We start from the raw sequence: 15,049 nt of genomic DNA, 5'->3' as shown, positions 1-15,049 counted from the left end.
GGAGGAAGGGATTTTCACGATGGCAACTGTGTGCCACCAACATCCAAAGGAGAAGGTGAAGGAGAGCAGTGCATTAATGAGCTTGTGTAAAGTATAATTTTTCTTCTGGTTGGCTGACTGTCGCAAAACCTTTTTTCAATATTGACAAGCTTTGTGACAGGCTAATCACATTTGTGCATGTGATATTTTCTAAGCCATATTTGCAGTTAATGAAATACTTTTATTTCAGTAAAATTAAAATGAAGAAAACACATATTCTCCCATCCTTAAAGAAAAAAGAAAGGCTGGGCGCAGTGGCCCATTCCTGTAATCTCAGCACTTTGGGAGGCCGAGGTGGGCGGATCACCTGAGGTCAGGAGTTTGAGACCAGTCTGGCCAACATGGTGAAACCCCGTCTCTACCAAAAAATACAAAAATTAGCCAGGCGTTGTGGCACGTGCCTGTAATCCCAGCTGCTGGGAGGCTGAGATGGAGGAATCACTTCAACCCGGGAGGCGGAGGTTGCAGTGAGCCGAGATTGCACCACTGCACTCCAGCCTGGGCGACAGAGTGAGACCCTGTCCAAAAGAAAAAAAAAAAAAAAAAAAAAAAGACAGAAAGAAAAAAGAAGACCTTATTGATTCAGGGCATCTAAAAGCAGCACTGGGTTTTGAGTTCCAGCCGGGAATGTTAAGCGGACTTAAGCTTTTGTTTTCCCCTCTGACATTGTGGTTTGTGCTGACTTGGTAACCATTGCTTCATTAACACAGACCTCCAGGAAAGGGCCTCCATTCTCTTGGAAAGGGGGGTTAGACCCCTCTGGAGGCTGCTTGCCCCCATCTCTCACTCTCTGTTCTCCTGTTTTCTAGGACTGCATCGATGTAGGCTGGTGGGAAGGAGAGCTGAACGGCAGACGAGGCGTATTTCCCGATAACTTCGTGAAGTTACTTCCACCGGACTTTGAAAAGGAAGGGAATGTAAGTCTCCTTCACTTTGATTTCAACGGAGTTGTGGCTCCCATGTTGGGACTTGGGATGGGGGAAGTTTGGTGTAATGTTGAAGAGCACTGGCATTTGAACATTCAACAGACCCAGATTCTGAGCCCTCGACTGCCATATACTCTGTAACAAGTTTCATCATAGGATGCATCTGTTAGCTGGCAACAGTGATCTCTACTCTGGGGTTGTTGCATACATAAACAAGATAGTGTGTGTAAAGCACTCGGTGCAGCACTGGCACATTTCAGCACCCAAATAAACTGTGAGAACCTTGGGTGCTCTTTTTGGTAAGTGGACTGCCAGCATCCCACATAGCATGGTCCTTGGGGGTGGGAAAGTGGCCAGTGTTGTGGAAGTGGTTGAAAAGCACATTGTAAGGCTGAGGATGCAGGGCGAGACCTGTTAATCTTTCTACACTATATATGTACATGTGTGAGTACACCCACACATATCCCACACATATCCGTATATTAGTATATACACATCTCTCATCCACGGTTTCTCTTTTGTTGTGGGAGCCCATTTGACCATGCCACTGTTTAAATCAGCCACTCCGTCTGTGTTTGCCTCACTCCAGGTGTATTCTTTCCCTGCTGACGATGTAGTAAGAAATATTGGGAAGTTAGAAGCACTTTCCAGTATAAGGGGGCAGTAATCCCATATTTAGGGTTCTTTGCCCAGGCTTTTGCATGGCCTCTGCCCACCTTTCCCAGCCTCAGCCCACTTCATGTCCATGGGGACTCTGTTACTGTTACTGGATCTGTGCCATGCCAGATCTTGCTGTGGCACGATTCCAGTAGGGCTGAGGTGTGGGAAGGATAGCTACAGTGCTGGTGGCTTCGTTGCCAAGGATACTAAAGTAGCATTTAATGGAATTTGTGCTGCTTTGATGAATGGATGTAATTGTTTAAGAAGCTAGATGGTGTTGGCACCTGCCAAGATTATGGCCCATAGACCATTAGGTTGGTTTAAAGGCTGAGTTAGCCACACTTTGTAAGCTTTTTGATTGCTTGCTTTCTTGTGTTGTTTAGGTGAAGGATGTTCTGTTCCACACCTGTTATTCTCTCTTGGAGTCTGAGTTTGGGTTCTAGAGAATCTGGATTCTGGTTCTTAATGTTTCCTAGATTCTTGATACTTAAAGTGAGATCCATAGACCAGCAACAGCAGCGTCACCTGAGAGCTTGTTAGAAATGCTCAGACCCCACCCCAGACCTGGTGCATCAGAATCTGCATTTTAACAGCGTTCTCTGGTGATTTGCTTGCATATTACAGTATGGGAAGCACTAGTGTAGAAGCAGGTATCTAAGTGATGACAACCCACCTTCTGGTTTCCTCCCCCATCCCCCATATTTTAGGAGGGAAACAAATTCACACAACAGAGAAGAGCTCATCATTCAATAAGGAAATTTTCCACCAAGCAAAATCACTTGAAATGTTTTTACTGATGACTGTAGCAATAGTGGATTGTCATTTGACAAAATCAGTCACTGAGAAGAACAGATACTAAACACTTAGTAGTGACTGCATAGGAAATGTTTTGAAATAGTAGGACGCAGGAATAAGGATGGCAAATATTACAAAGAGTACAGTGGTTGTGACCCTAGGCTGTGTGGCATCAGATAGATCTGGGTTTGAATCCTGGCTCTGTCACTTACTTGTTCTGTAGCCAAACCCGAGTCACTGAATGTCTCTAAGCCTCTGCATTCTCATCCATAAAATCATGAGAGTAATTGTACCTACCTTGTTGAAGTGTTGAGAGAAGATTTACTGGGATGATGCACATAAATTCTTAAACATGGTGCCTAGTAGTTGGTAAATGCCTCACACAGATTAACTATTCCAGTCTTTATAATTACTATTTACCACAAAGGTAGGAAAGCTCTAGCTAAAACTGTGAAGTAATGATAGAAGGCTGACTCTGGTTCTTTTTGCTCCAGCTGATCAAATCAACACAGTTATCTTGATATCTTGGCGAGCTTCCCTGGGAATCCAAATGCATCTAAAAACTTTGATAAATAGCCATTAAAAATAAATCTAGCAACTTAGAAAATGTATTGGTAGAGACACGTGAGCACAGAATGGCATAATCTTTATGTTATTTGTCATGTTTTTTTTTTCTGGATCTGCTGCCTGACAAATGTTTTATTTTCATTCACTCATTCAGTATTTATTGAGTCCTTTCTCTGGGCTGGCCACTGTGCTGGTTGATTGAAAGTGAAGCATGCACATGGGTACTGTCCTTGTGAGCTTAGAATTAGGCAGTTAGGTCTGGCGTTTAGGGCCATGGAGACCTGCCAGACTCTTCTGAAAGGACACTTGATATAGGCCTCTCCAAGTGAGTGGAGGCAAGGGGGCTGTTCAGTCTGCCCGTACCCTGCTTCTCCCCTATCTTTGTGAGGCTGGTAAAAGCTAGGCACATCCTGAAGCATTTGGGCACCACGACCTTCATGGTGACTCCTCTCCCTTCGACCAAGGAATCTTAGCAAGCATACCATCTTACTAGACATTTGCCACCTTATTGGTTCTGATTGAGGCAGTATGTTTTTTTAATTGACAGATAAAATTGTTTGTATTTAATGTTTACAACATGATGCTTTGAAGTATATATACATTGTGGAATGACTGAATCTAGCTAATTACCATATGTATTACCTCACATCGTTATTTGTGTGGTGATGGGCAGTAGGGTTTTGAAGGCTAGGGTAAAATCTAGATCATTCTTTTAACAAATGGGTAAAGCATGCCTTCTAATTCCCAGTCGTGTTTTGGGGGGGCAGTAAATTCACTCAGGTGAGAGCTACTCCATACTGTACTTTTCTAGAAGCTCTGTGTTACATAAGCTATTAAGGGAAGCACTTCCACCAGGAGAGTGAAGTTGTCAGTGGTGAGTGGACTGGGCATGGCATGCTCTTTGGGACATGCACGCTCTCTGGGGCCCCATGGGCATCTCTCTAATCCCCCACAAGCAGCCGCCATCTCTTTGATAGGTCTTTTAACCTTGTCCTTATGAAGCAGAAAACCCAATTGAAGGGAAACAATAGTCATACCCATCAGACAAAGTAATACCTATAGCTGAAAAGTGATTGTATAACCTAACATTTAACTTCTAGGAAATTCAAAGTATAACATTCCTTTCCATCTCCTCTGGTCTATAAAAACCAGCCAACCATCTTCACATTGGTTGTTATACCAGCCTTTATTGCTGCACCCAGAGTATTGGTGAGTTGGTGACAATGTGACTGGAGATAGGGCTGTCATTTGCTGCGTTGAGGGTGTAAAGATGATGAGAATCATTAACATGAAGGCACTATGTGAGTGACAGAGTCTGAAACATTCTGCCACTGGTTTCAGCAGATGTCATCTTGTCTTGCCAGTGACTGGGGTTACAATCATTCACCCAGAAAAGAGGACGATCTGCGATGATTAGGTTAGACAGAAGCAAATGGCATTTATTCAACAGCAGGCCTCTTGACTCCGTAGGCATCAGCAGAGCATTCTGATAAGGCTGACATATTTTCTGCTGGGGTGTGAATTCAGGTAGTTACTACAAGGCCTTTTGGAATTCCTGGCCATCTTTCTTTCAGAGAGTGTTTAGTGGATTCTCCCTCACCAGGGTGACAAATGCTTTGGGGTTTTTCCTCAAGATATTCCAGAAGAGCATCCCTTATCTCTTGGTGCATATTTTAGAGCAATTATGTAAGCTATTTATAAGAGAACCTAGATTCAATGGCTGTCTGTTTATTTTTGGCCTTGACAGTAAAATTGAATACCAGAATGGAAAGATTAAATATTCTGAGAGCTCTAATGAAGCAATGTGTGTGCTGTGTCATTGTTACAGAAGGCTAACGGGGAACTTAGACTCTCAAAAACAGCAGAAACAACTGCTCACTCTCATTAACAAAAGAACAAAATTAGGATAGGTATTTTGAAAGATAGTGTTATTTAAGAAAGTGGCTAGTGTGGTGGTTCATGCCTGTAATCCCAGCACTTTAGGAGGCCAAGGTGGGAGGATTGCTTGAGCCTAGGGGTTTGAGACCAACCTGGGCAACATAGCAAGACCCAATCTCTACAAAAATAAGAAAAATTAGCTGGACATGGTGGTACATGCCTGGAGTCCCAGCTATTCAGGAGGCTGAGTTTGGGGGATCACTTGGGCCCAGGATATTGAGGCTGCAGTGAGCTGTGATCATGCCAGTGCACTCCAGCCTGGGCAACAGAGCGAGACCCTGTCTCAAAAAAAAAGTAAATCTCAGGCTCCAGTTCTTTTAAGAGAAACTGTTCAAATCACCAGAAGATATTACTGATCTACCATGCATTTATTTGGAGGGCTCTTCAGTGTTAGTGCAAGTCAAGAATGATGGCATTGCTAAGATTCCCATAGGCGTTTCCCTAATGAATGCTCCTCAGTGGGAGCTCAGCCTCAGGGACTCAGAAACCTGCCCTCGAAGATGTCCCTGTGAGTATGATGCAGGCTCGCCTTTGCTGAGTCACAGAGACTTAATCAGGTAGCAGGCAGCCAGCTTACTCATCGCAACAAGAACTCAGATGTCAGCCAGTCTGGAACGCAGAGGTCTGCCTGCCCCAGACATTTTGTCCCCTATGGGTCTGATTCCTTAGAAGCCGGGTTCCACCAGAAGCCACGTTTATCCGGTGCTTGCCGGGAGGGCAAGGAATCAAAACAAGAGGAGTTTGTTGTTCTTACCAAGGGTCTGGCAGATATCACTTGAGGCCCCTTCATGCACCAAAGGGAAAGATCTGCCAAGGGAACCATGTGTTGAAGTCAACTAAGCCTTGATGATACTTCCAAGAGCACTGCACCACTGCCTTCGGCCTCCATTTGTCTTTGTTTTCATGACTGACTGGACCCTTCCTGTTCACATCAATCTCCAGACACATTGTGATGCAATCAGTTAGATTTCCCACTTTCTCCATTATAATCATGTGCCAACCCAGCCTCTTATGATTTTTTTTAGCACAAGTTTTGCAGGTTCCAAACTTTTGCAAGAAAGGAAGTCTCTTGCTTGATTCCCACAATGGCTGAATTTTGCTGGTTTAACTCTACCTTCCCTATACCAAATTCTTAGGAGGCCCCTCACCTTACTTAGCCTCCATCTTCTGACAACTCAGTCCATAAAATCTGTTCTTAGTCAACATTTTCTTTATTATTCATCATGCCCTTTAGCCTTTAGCCCTGGCCCTGATTTTTATTTAGAATCATCTTAAAAGACATCTTGTTTGAAAACGTGGCATCTATAACAAGAACTGTTGTTTTTCTAGTTTCTGAAGATGCCGGATAATTTCCCTATTTTTTAGCCTTCCAAAAGAAAGAAATACGTGCTTCTAATAAGCAGCCTTATGAAAAAAATTTACCTAAACATTATCTATCTTGAACATTTAGTTTCATGGGTGGTTTCACATGCAAAGAAATGGGGTTTGTCAAGGAGTTAATGTCATCCGAGTATGGCCTATTGACTCAGCCCCAGTGGACTTTCTCAAAGCCACCCAGATGGTATTCCCTCTCCCTTCTCCAGCTGTACTTACAGCCTGTAGTCTTTGAAGGCAGAGCCCATGTCCCAAGCTTCTCCTTCATGGGGCCTTACAGCATGCATGGTACATGGTTGCTGGTGAAGAACCCGTGGTCCTTTAGTTGGTTGGTGCCAGAGTGTACCTTCTCTTCCTCCTGCCTCTCCTCTCCTGCTTGCTGCTTTCTCTTGTACAAAAGAGGAGGAAGAGTGGAAGGGAGGGGCAGGGGGAAGCTGGCCTCCTGTCAGATTGTCCTTCCCAGACCAAGGGAGGCCCAGATCCTTCCATCTGATCATGGGGTCTGGGCATGGAATCAAGGCATCACTTTCAGGGTGGGGTAGATGGAATGAAGGGTGAGCCAAGGGGTGAACTGTGAGAGCATCTTAGGGAGAAACCAAATGCCAAGGCCTGGCTAACCACCCAATAGGCCATCAGTCTGAATGGGAGTTGATGGATGTAGGCCACTAGGCCAGAGGCTGCGGGAGGAAACTAGAGAAAGACTCTTCCAAGAGCAAGTTCCCTAGGTCCCTGGGGATCTCCAGTGCTGGTGACAGGGCAGGCAGTTGCTGGGGACTCTATAGGGTACAGAGGTGCAGTTTAAGACACTGTCATCACCTAGAGCATAGCTTTAGCTGCACATTTCAAAGGTGTGGCTGGTCCTCCAGGGGCAGGGGAGAAGAGGGCAGAGTGGAGATCCCCATGTGTTTCTAGAGCTGCAAAGGGGTGCCCTAATCAGGAGCTGTCCATTTGTGTCCCCTTTCCAGCCTCACCCACAGACACCGCCAGAGAACTTAGTGGGATGTGTGGAGGAGGTCTCCCAAAGTCCAGAATTGCTGAAAATCAAGCTGAGACTTACTTCCAGAACCTCACCATATTCCTCTAACGAAGCCCCTCTAAAGGTTACCCAGCCATCAGGGTACACTTCTGTTTGTGTTTGTTTGTTTTTAACAAATCACATCTCTGGGGCCAGAGCTCTGAAGGCAAACCAGCTCAAGAGGCAAAGTAGCAAACCAGATTCCTGCCAGGGGAACAGTTGAGCCAGCCAATGAGCCTTTTGCTTGGGAAGGGCCAGTCTTGCCAAACAAAGGGCAGAGTCAGTTCTGAAATCCTTCACAGGAAACAAAGCTTGTCTTCCTGCCATTCTCGTTCCAGAACGTTTATATCTATTTCCTTCCTGGTAATGTAAAGGTAAAAATCAAATCTAGCTAATATATCCTGTGAAGGATGGTGTCTGCATGTCTTGGTCCAAGCCAACAACCCCACACACAAGCAGACACGGACAGGTGTGCACTTAGGCCTGTGCTCCCTCCATATATGAAGACTATGGAAGGCATTCAGCTCTCCCAGAAATCAGAAAATGTGGGTTCATTGATTTTGTTACCATTATATTCATGTTGGTTCTTGTGAAATGAATTCCCGTAGTCTGGACATTGAGAAACGTAGAGTTCTGGGCCCTCTGGCTACCAACTAGCTGTTGAAACAGCCTTTCTGGGCCTCAGTGATCTCAGCTGCAGGGGGGACTCCTGTGATGACTTGCAGCTCTTAATATCCACTGTTTTTTTTTAGCACTTACCTGCAAATTGAGCACGCTGAAGCCACCTGAGGTTGGAGCTGGAGCATTTTACCTTCACTATGGAGGGAGGGATAAAGAGAATAAATAGAACAAGTGCCTCTAGAAACTCAGGACTTAAATACTTGCCTGAGTTTAAAGGATGTTTTTGTGTGTGCACCAAAGGAGCTGGTTAATATCTTATTACTGTTAAACTCCACACAGGAAACCTTGACCTACTACTTAGCCCGGAGGACCCCAGCCCCATATTCTTTATCCAGTCACAATTGGATGTTTGGAGGGAAATCAACTAAATGATCTCTTCATGTCTTTTTATTTGAGAATAGTGAACTCCTGTGATGAATTTTCTACTGTCACATTTTGCTGGAGAATCATCTGTTTTGCCTTCTCAGTTCACACTGCCTTGTCTTCCTGTTGCATTTAAAAAGAAATTTTTAATTTGTTTCTTTTTTTTTTTTTTTATTGAGACAGGGTTTCCCTCTGTTGCCCAGGCTAGAGTGCAGTGGTACGATCTCAGCTCACTGCAGCCTCTGCCTCCCAGGCTCAAGCAACCCTCCTGCCTCAGCCTCCCGAGTAGATGGGACCACAGGCATGCGCCACCATGCCCGACTAACTTTTTGTATTTTTTGTAGAGATGGGTTTTCACTGTGTTGCCCAGGCTGCTCTCAAACTCCTGAGTGCAGGCAATCTCCCTGCCTCGGTCTCCCAAAGTGCTGGGCCTGTTGCATTTTTTTTTTTTTTTTTTTTTTGAGACGGAGTCTCGCCCTGTCGCCCAGGCTGGAGTGCAGTGGCACAATCTCAGCTCACTGCAAGCTCTGCCTCCCGGGTTCACGCCATTCTCCTGCCTCAGCCTCCCGAGTAGCTGGGACTACAGGTGTCTGCCACTGCGCCCGGCTAATTTTTTGTATTTTTAGCAGAGACGGGGTTTCACCGTGGTTTCGATCTCCTGACCTCGTGATCTGCCCGCCTCTGCCTCCCAAAGTGCTGGGATTACAGGTGTGAGCCACCGCGCCCAGCGCCTGTTGCATTTTTAAAAAAACATTGTAGGCCCATGTGCAATACTTTATGAATCATTTGGGGGAGGGGGACAGTCTAGAGCTGCATAGAACCCTGGCCCTGATTTTTATTTAGAATTACCTTAAAGACATCCTGTTTGAAAATGTGGCATCTTTTCTCCTTTGAAAAAGCATGAAGGCTAAGTTTGATGGAACCAGAGAAAGTGAAGTCAGTAAACGATTAAAAAAGAGGAAAACTTGTAAACCCCCTCTGCTAGTAAGCAAAGCAGGCACCTGGCCAGCATTGATCAAGAGTGGTAGATGCAAGACAGACAGCTCACAAACTGTTCCTTCCTTTCAAAACTGTGCCCCAAACTGCCTCTGCAACTGCCGGGTTTCCGAACAAAACTTCACACTTCTGTCTCTGTCCTTTGCCACATTCACACACATGCTTGCTGTGACCATACTTTTCATACACTGTCTGTTAGTGCAACATTTTCCTCTCTCCCTCCCCTGGTGCCCCTCTGCTCTGCTCTGTCACATTTCATGTGTCTGCTGCGTGCCAAATGTGACACAACAGTAAAGGGATTTTTTTTTTTCTTTGACCAGTAATCTTGGAAAATATGATGACTTGTAATTGTCGTTTTTAAATTTGGGGCCCTGTGGTTTGAGGCAAGGTCGCTGGAGTAATGGCCTCAGCGAAAGGAGGCTCATGTGAAATTGGTTATAGAAAAATTCAGACCAGCAAGGAGTGAGGAAGATGTCCAGGGGTAGGCGTCCTTGGGACTTGGCTGGGAAGAGTAAGGCCACAGGGTGTTGGCAGTTTTGTAAATAAGGAATGACAGGCATACTTCATTCTTCTGTGCATTCCTTTATTGTGTTTCAGATATTGTGTTTTTTACAAATTCAATGGTTGTGGTAACCCTATGTGGAGCAAACCTACTGGCGCCAATTTCCCAACAGCATGTGCTCACTTCATGTCTCTGTGTTACATTTTGGTAATTCTGACAACATTTCAAACTTTTTTATTATTATTATACCTGTTATGGGTAATCTGTGATCAGTGATCTTCGACATTACTATTGTAATTGTTTTGAGGCACCATAGACTGTGCCCATATAAGATGGCAAACTTAATTGATCAATGTTGTGTGTGTTCTGACTACTCCATTGACCTACGATTCCCCATCTCTCCCTCTCCTTGGGCTTCACTGTTTCCTGGTACATAACAATGTTGAAATGAGGCAAACTAACAGCCCTATGATAGCCTGTAAGTGTTCAAGTGAAAGGAAAAGCCACACATCTCTCACTTTAAATCAAAAGCTAGAAATGATCGAGCTTAGTGAAGAAGGCATGTTGAAAGCTGAGACAGGCCAAAAGCTAGGCCTCTTGTACTAAACAGTTAGACAAGCTGTGAATGCAAAGGAAAAATTCGTGAAGGAAATTAAAAGTGCTACTCCAGTAAACACATGAATGATAAGAAAGTAAAACAGCCTTATTGCCAGCCATGGTGGCTCACGCTGTTATCTCAGCACTTTGGGAGGCCAAGATGGGAGGATCACTTGAGCCCAGGAGCTCGAGACCAGCCTGGGCAACATAGTGAGACTCCATCTCAATAAATAAATAAATAAATAAAAACAGACTTACTGATGATATGGAGAAAGTTTGAGTGGTCTGAATAGAAGATCAAACCAGCCACAACACTTCTTTAAGCCAAGGTCTAATTCATAGCAAGGCCCTAACTCTATTCAAGTCTATGAAGGCTGAGAGAAGTGAAGAAGCTGCACAAGAAAAGTTGGAAGCCAGCAGAGGTTGGTTGTTGAGGTTTAAGGAAAGACACCATCTCTATAACATAAAAGTACAAGGTGAAGCAGCAAGTGCTGATGGAGAAGCTGCAGCAAGTTATCCAGAAGATCTAGCTTTGATGAAGGTGGCTACACTAAACAACAGATTTTCCATTGATGAAACAGCCTTCGATTGAAAGAAGATATAATCTAGGACTTTCATAGCTAGAGAAGTTGATATCTAGCCTCAAAGCTTCAAAGGGCAGGCTGACTCTCTTAGTAGGGGCTAATGCATCTGGTGACTTTCAGTTGAAGCTGGTGCTCATTTACCATTCTGAAAATCCTGGGGCACTTAAGAATTATGCTGCCAGACACGACAGCTCATGCCTATAATCCCAGCACTTTGGGAGGCCAAGGCAGGAGGATCACTTGAGCCTAGGAGTTTGAGACCAGCCTGGGCAACATAGCAAGACTCCATCTCTACAAATAATAAAACTAGCCAGTTGTGGTGGTGTGCACCTGTGGCCTCAGCTATTTGGGAAGCTGAAGTGAGAGGATCTCTTGAGCCTGGGAGGTCAAGGCTGCAGTGAGCCATGATCACACCACTGCACTCCAGCCTGGGTGACAGAGTGAGACCCTGTCCCAAAAACAAAAACAACAAAAAAAGAATTATGCTAAATCTACTCTGCCTCTGTTCTATAGATGGAAAAACAAAGCCTAGATGATAGCACATCTGTTTACAGCATGGTTTACTAAATATTTTAAGCCCACTGTTGAAACCTACTGCTTAGAAAAAAAGATTCCTTTCAAAATATTACTGCTTATTGATAATGCACCTGGTCACCCAAGAGCTCTGATGGAGATGTATGAGAAGATGAATGCCGTTTTCATGCCTGCTACTACAACATCCATTCTGCAGCCCATGGATCAGAGTCGTTTCAACTTTCAAGTCTTGTTATTTACGAAATACATTTTATAGCAAGAACAAAAAACCAAACACCGCATATTGTCACTCATAGGTGGGAAGTGAACAATGAGAACACATGGACACAGGAAGGGGAACATCACACTCTGGGGACTGTTGTGGGGTAAGGGGATGGGGGAGGGATAGCATTGGGAGATATACCTAAGGTATAATAATAATAATAAAAAAGAAATACATTTTATAAGGCTATAGCTGCCGTAGATAGTGAGTCCTCTGATGGATCTGGGGAAAGTCAATTGAAATAATTCTGGAAAGGGCTCACCATTCTAGATACCAGTAAGAATATTTTTGATTCATGGGAGGAGGTCAAAATATCAACATTAACAGGGGTTTGGAAGAAGTTGATTCCAACCCTCAGGGATGACTTTCAGGGGTTCAAGACTTCAGTGGAGGAAGTAACTGCAGATGTGGTGGAAATAGCAAGAGAACTAGAATTCGAAGTGGAGCCTGAAGATGTGACTGAATTGCTGCAATCTCATGATCAACCTTGAATGAATGAAGAGTTACTTCTTATGGATGAGTGAAGAAAGTGATTTCTTGAGATGGAATCTACTCCTGGTGAAGATGCTGTGAACATTGTTGAAATGACAACAACGGGTTTAGAGTATTACATATGCTTAGTTGATAAAGCAGTGGCAGGATTTGAGAGGATTGACTCCAGTATTGAAAGATGTTCTACTCTGGGTAAAATGCTATCAAACAGCATCGCATGATACAGAAAAATTTTTCACGAAAGAAAGTCAATCGATATGGCAAACCTCATTGTTGTCTTATTTTAAGGAATTGCTACAGTCACCCCAACCTTCAGCCACCACCACCCTGATCAGTCAGCTGCTGTCAACATTGAGGCAAGACCCTCCCCCAGCAGAAAGTTTACAACTGGCTGAAGGCTCAGATGATCATTAGTTTTTTCTAGCAGTGAAGTATTTTTAAATTAAGGTACGTACATTGTTTTTTTAGACATGCTATCACACACTGAATAAACTACAGTAGAGCATAAACATAACTTTTATATGCACCAGGAAACCAAAAAAATTCCTGTGACTCGCTTTATTGCAGTGGTCTAAAACCGAGTTTGCATTATCTCTGAGGTATGCCTGTACTCTGATTCTGAGGTAAAGGAAGGTTATCTGGCAGAACTTCACTGATACTTTTGTTAGGTAAACACACATCTGTTCCCAGGATAATTAACACGACGACAGAGAAGGGAGGAAGAAAAAGAGTTAGTGGAGAGCTAGAAGGGGCTGGCAAAAGGGGAAAGAGTAATGTGAGATCATGAGGCAGAAACACATCCATCCCACGGAGGACCGGTGTGTAAGGGCAAGTGGCCCTTAGAGCAGCTTTCTTTATTTTAATAAAGTATATTTCTCTGCACTCATAGAGACAATACAGAAAAACATTAAGAATGACACACACACGTGTGCACACACATATGCACCCAGAATCAGAGATCACTGCTTCCCCCAACACAGCTGTCTGAGAACAGTGCCCTGGCTGGATTCCTTGGCCATGGAATAATTTGCCAATTCCAGCCTGATCATCTCTCTCCCAGTCAATCCTGGGTGGCAAGAAAATGCTGGCTACTCTGGAACCAGTTCAGGGATGAATGCCATTGATTGCACTGCTACCTCCATCACCTACAGAGTGACAGCGTGTGAGAAAAACACATCACGGCTGATATGCAAAAAAAAAAAAAAAAAACCAAAAAACAACAACAAAAAAATCCCTCTCTGTTCCAGTTTATCACGTGCACAATGAGTCTGTGGGGTGTCTAACAAATGGCCTGCCAGCCTCGGTGTAGAAAGGGGCAGAAGGCTTGCAACCTGATGTGGCTGCAGTGGGCCCTCAGCCTGCATTTTGTTGAAAGTCCTACATCCAGAGCAGATTCGATTTTGAATCTTTACAGTGACTCTTTTCGAATGCATGGTTATTCAGCAGATTAAATCTTAATTGCAAATGCAGCTTCAGCGTAGGAGTACCATTGTGCTTGCTGGTTTCAGGCCATTTTTGCTGAGCCGTGCTTTTCCAGAAGGCTGTTACAAATTTAGAAAGGGGGAAATGGCGTCTCATTTGTCGATTGGAGTTTTGTTTTGCCGACTGGATTTATTTTAGTGTTTGTTTAGAGGTGCCAAAAACTGACGTCCCTGGAGAGAGAATTGCTCAATTTTTTTGGAGAGGTTCTCTAAATTGTCCAAACTGCACATAGAAAACAATGTCTGTGGTCCTTCTGTGAGAGGACAGGCTTGCCAACAATCTCATGTGGTATAATTTTTATTAATTTTTCAGAGACCCAAGAAGCCACCGCCTCCATCCGCTCCTGTCATCAAACAAGGGGCAGGTAATGTACCTTTCAGTTCCATCAAATAAAATATGTGTCTTTCTTTTTGCATATATTCAAATCATCCTCAGTGTAGCGTTCAGGATTCCTGGTTCAAGTGCCATAGATTGACTACTTGGGAAGTTACGATTTGATCTCAGCAGGCAGGTTTTAAAGATACTTCTGTTTTTCCTAAAAGATAAACATACCATTAAAATGTGACCCTGATATAGTGTAAAAATCTAGGCTCCCAAAGAGAATGATCAGAAAGAATTTAAAAAAAAAAAAAAAAAACAAGTTTGGGTTTTTTAAGTAAACAGCTTTTGAGGAGAGAAGAACTTAATTGCCCTGTTTCACCTGTGCCCAGTTGAAGGTCAGCTTAGGGAAGATTGTTTCCCATAGGTCATAGCATTGTTGTGCATGTATAGTGTTGCTGAATTTTCAATATCTGTCCCATGTGGTTAACCAAAATTTGTACTGACTTCACTTACCCCTCAACAAAAAGATGTTTTTCTAGCAATAAAATACTTTTCCTTATGATTCTTGTTTAATTTTGAAGAGTCTAATTCACTTTTTTTCTGTGTAGTTCAGATATTCAGGTTGGATAATATAGGAAGAATTGATGTTGAACATTTGGTAGCTCGTTTCACACTGGATTCTCATATATATAAAGATATTTCATATTTCCCAGTAGAACTCCTCTTTATAATAGTTAAAATTAATTATAGGGAAAAATTCCTCCATGAGTTATTAGTTAAGTAGCATTTTAAAAAATTAACAACTACAATAGAAGAGAAGGGGTATTTTTAGTTCTGCACATTCACAATTATGATATTTCTATAACAGTTAAGTTATGAATAAATTTCAAGATTGGTTTATTTATAAACTTATTAAGAAGT

General features: G+C 43.4%; 1 protein-coding gene across 18 annotated transcripts in view; it reads left to right on the top strand.

The window, feature by feature from the left end:
* Positions 1–15,049, top strand: part of SH3KBP1 (SH3 domain containing kinase binding protein 1) — a 362,174-nt gene that overhangs the window by 284,441 nt on the left and 62,684 nt on the right. For all 18 annotated transcript variants that reach the window (XM_054471141.2, XM_054471150.2, XM_054471145.2 and 15 more), the window contains 2 exons: positions 849–956; positions 14,120–14,171. In XM_054471141.2, the coding sequence (XP_054327116.1) occupies positions 849–956; positions 14,120–14,171 (160 nt within the window). The remainder of the gene's footprint in view (positions 1–848; positions 957–14,119; positions 14,172–15,049) is intronic.

Source organism: Pongo pygmaeus, chromosome X (assembly GCF_028885625.2).
Source record: "Pongo pygmaeus isolate AG05252 chromosome X, NHGRI_mPonPyg2-v2.0_pri, whole genome shotgun sequence".
In the NCBI taxonomy this organism is placed as follows: Eukaryota; Metazoa; Chordata; class Mammalia; order Primates; family Hominidae; genus Pongo; species Pongo pygmaeus.
This window is presented reverse-complemented; position numbering and strand designations above follow the sequence as displayed.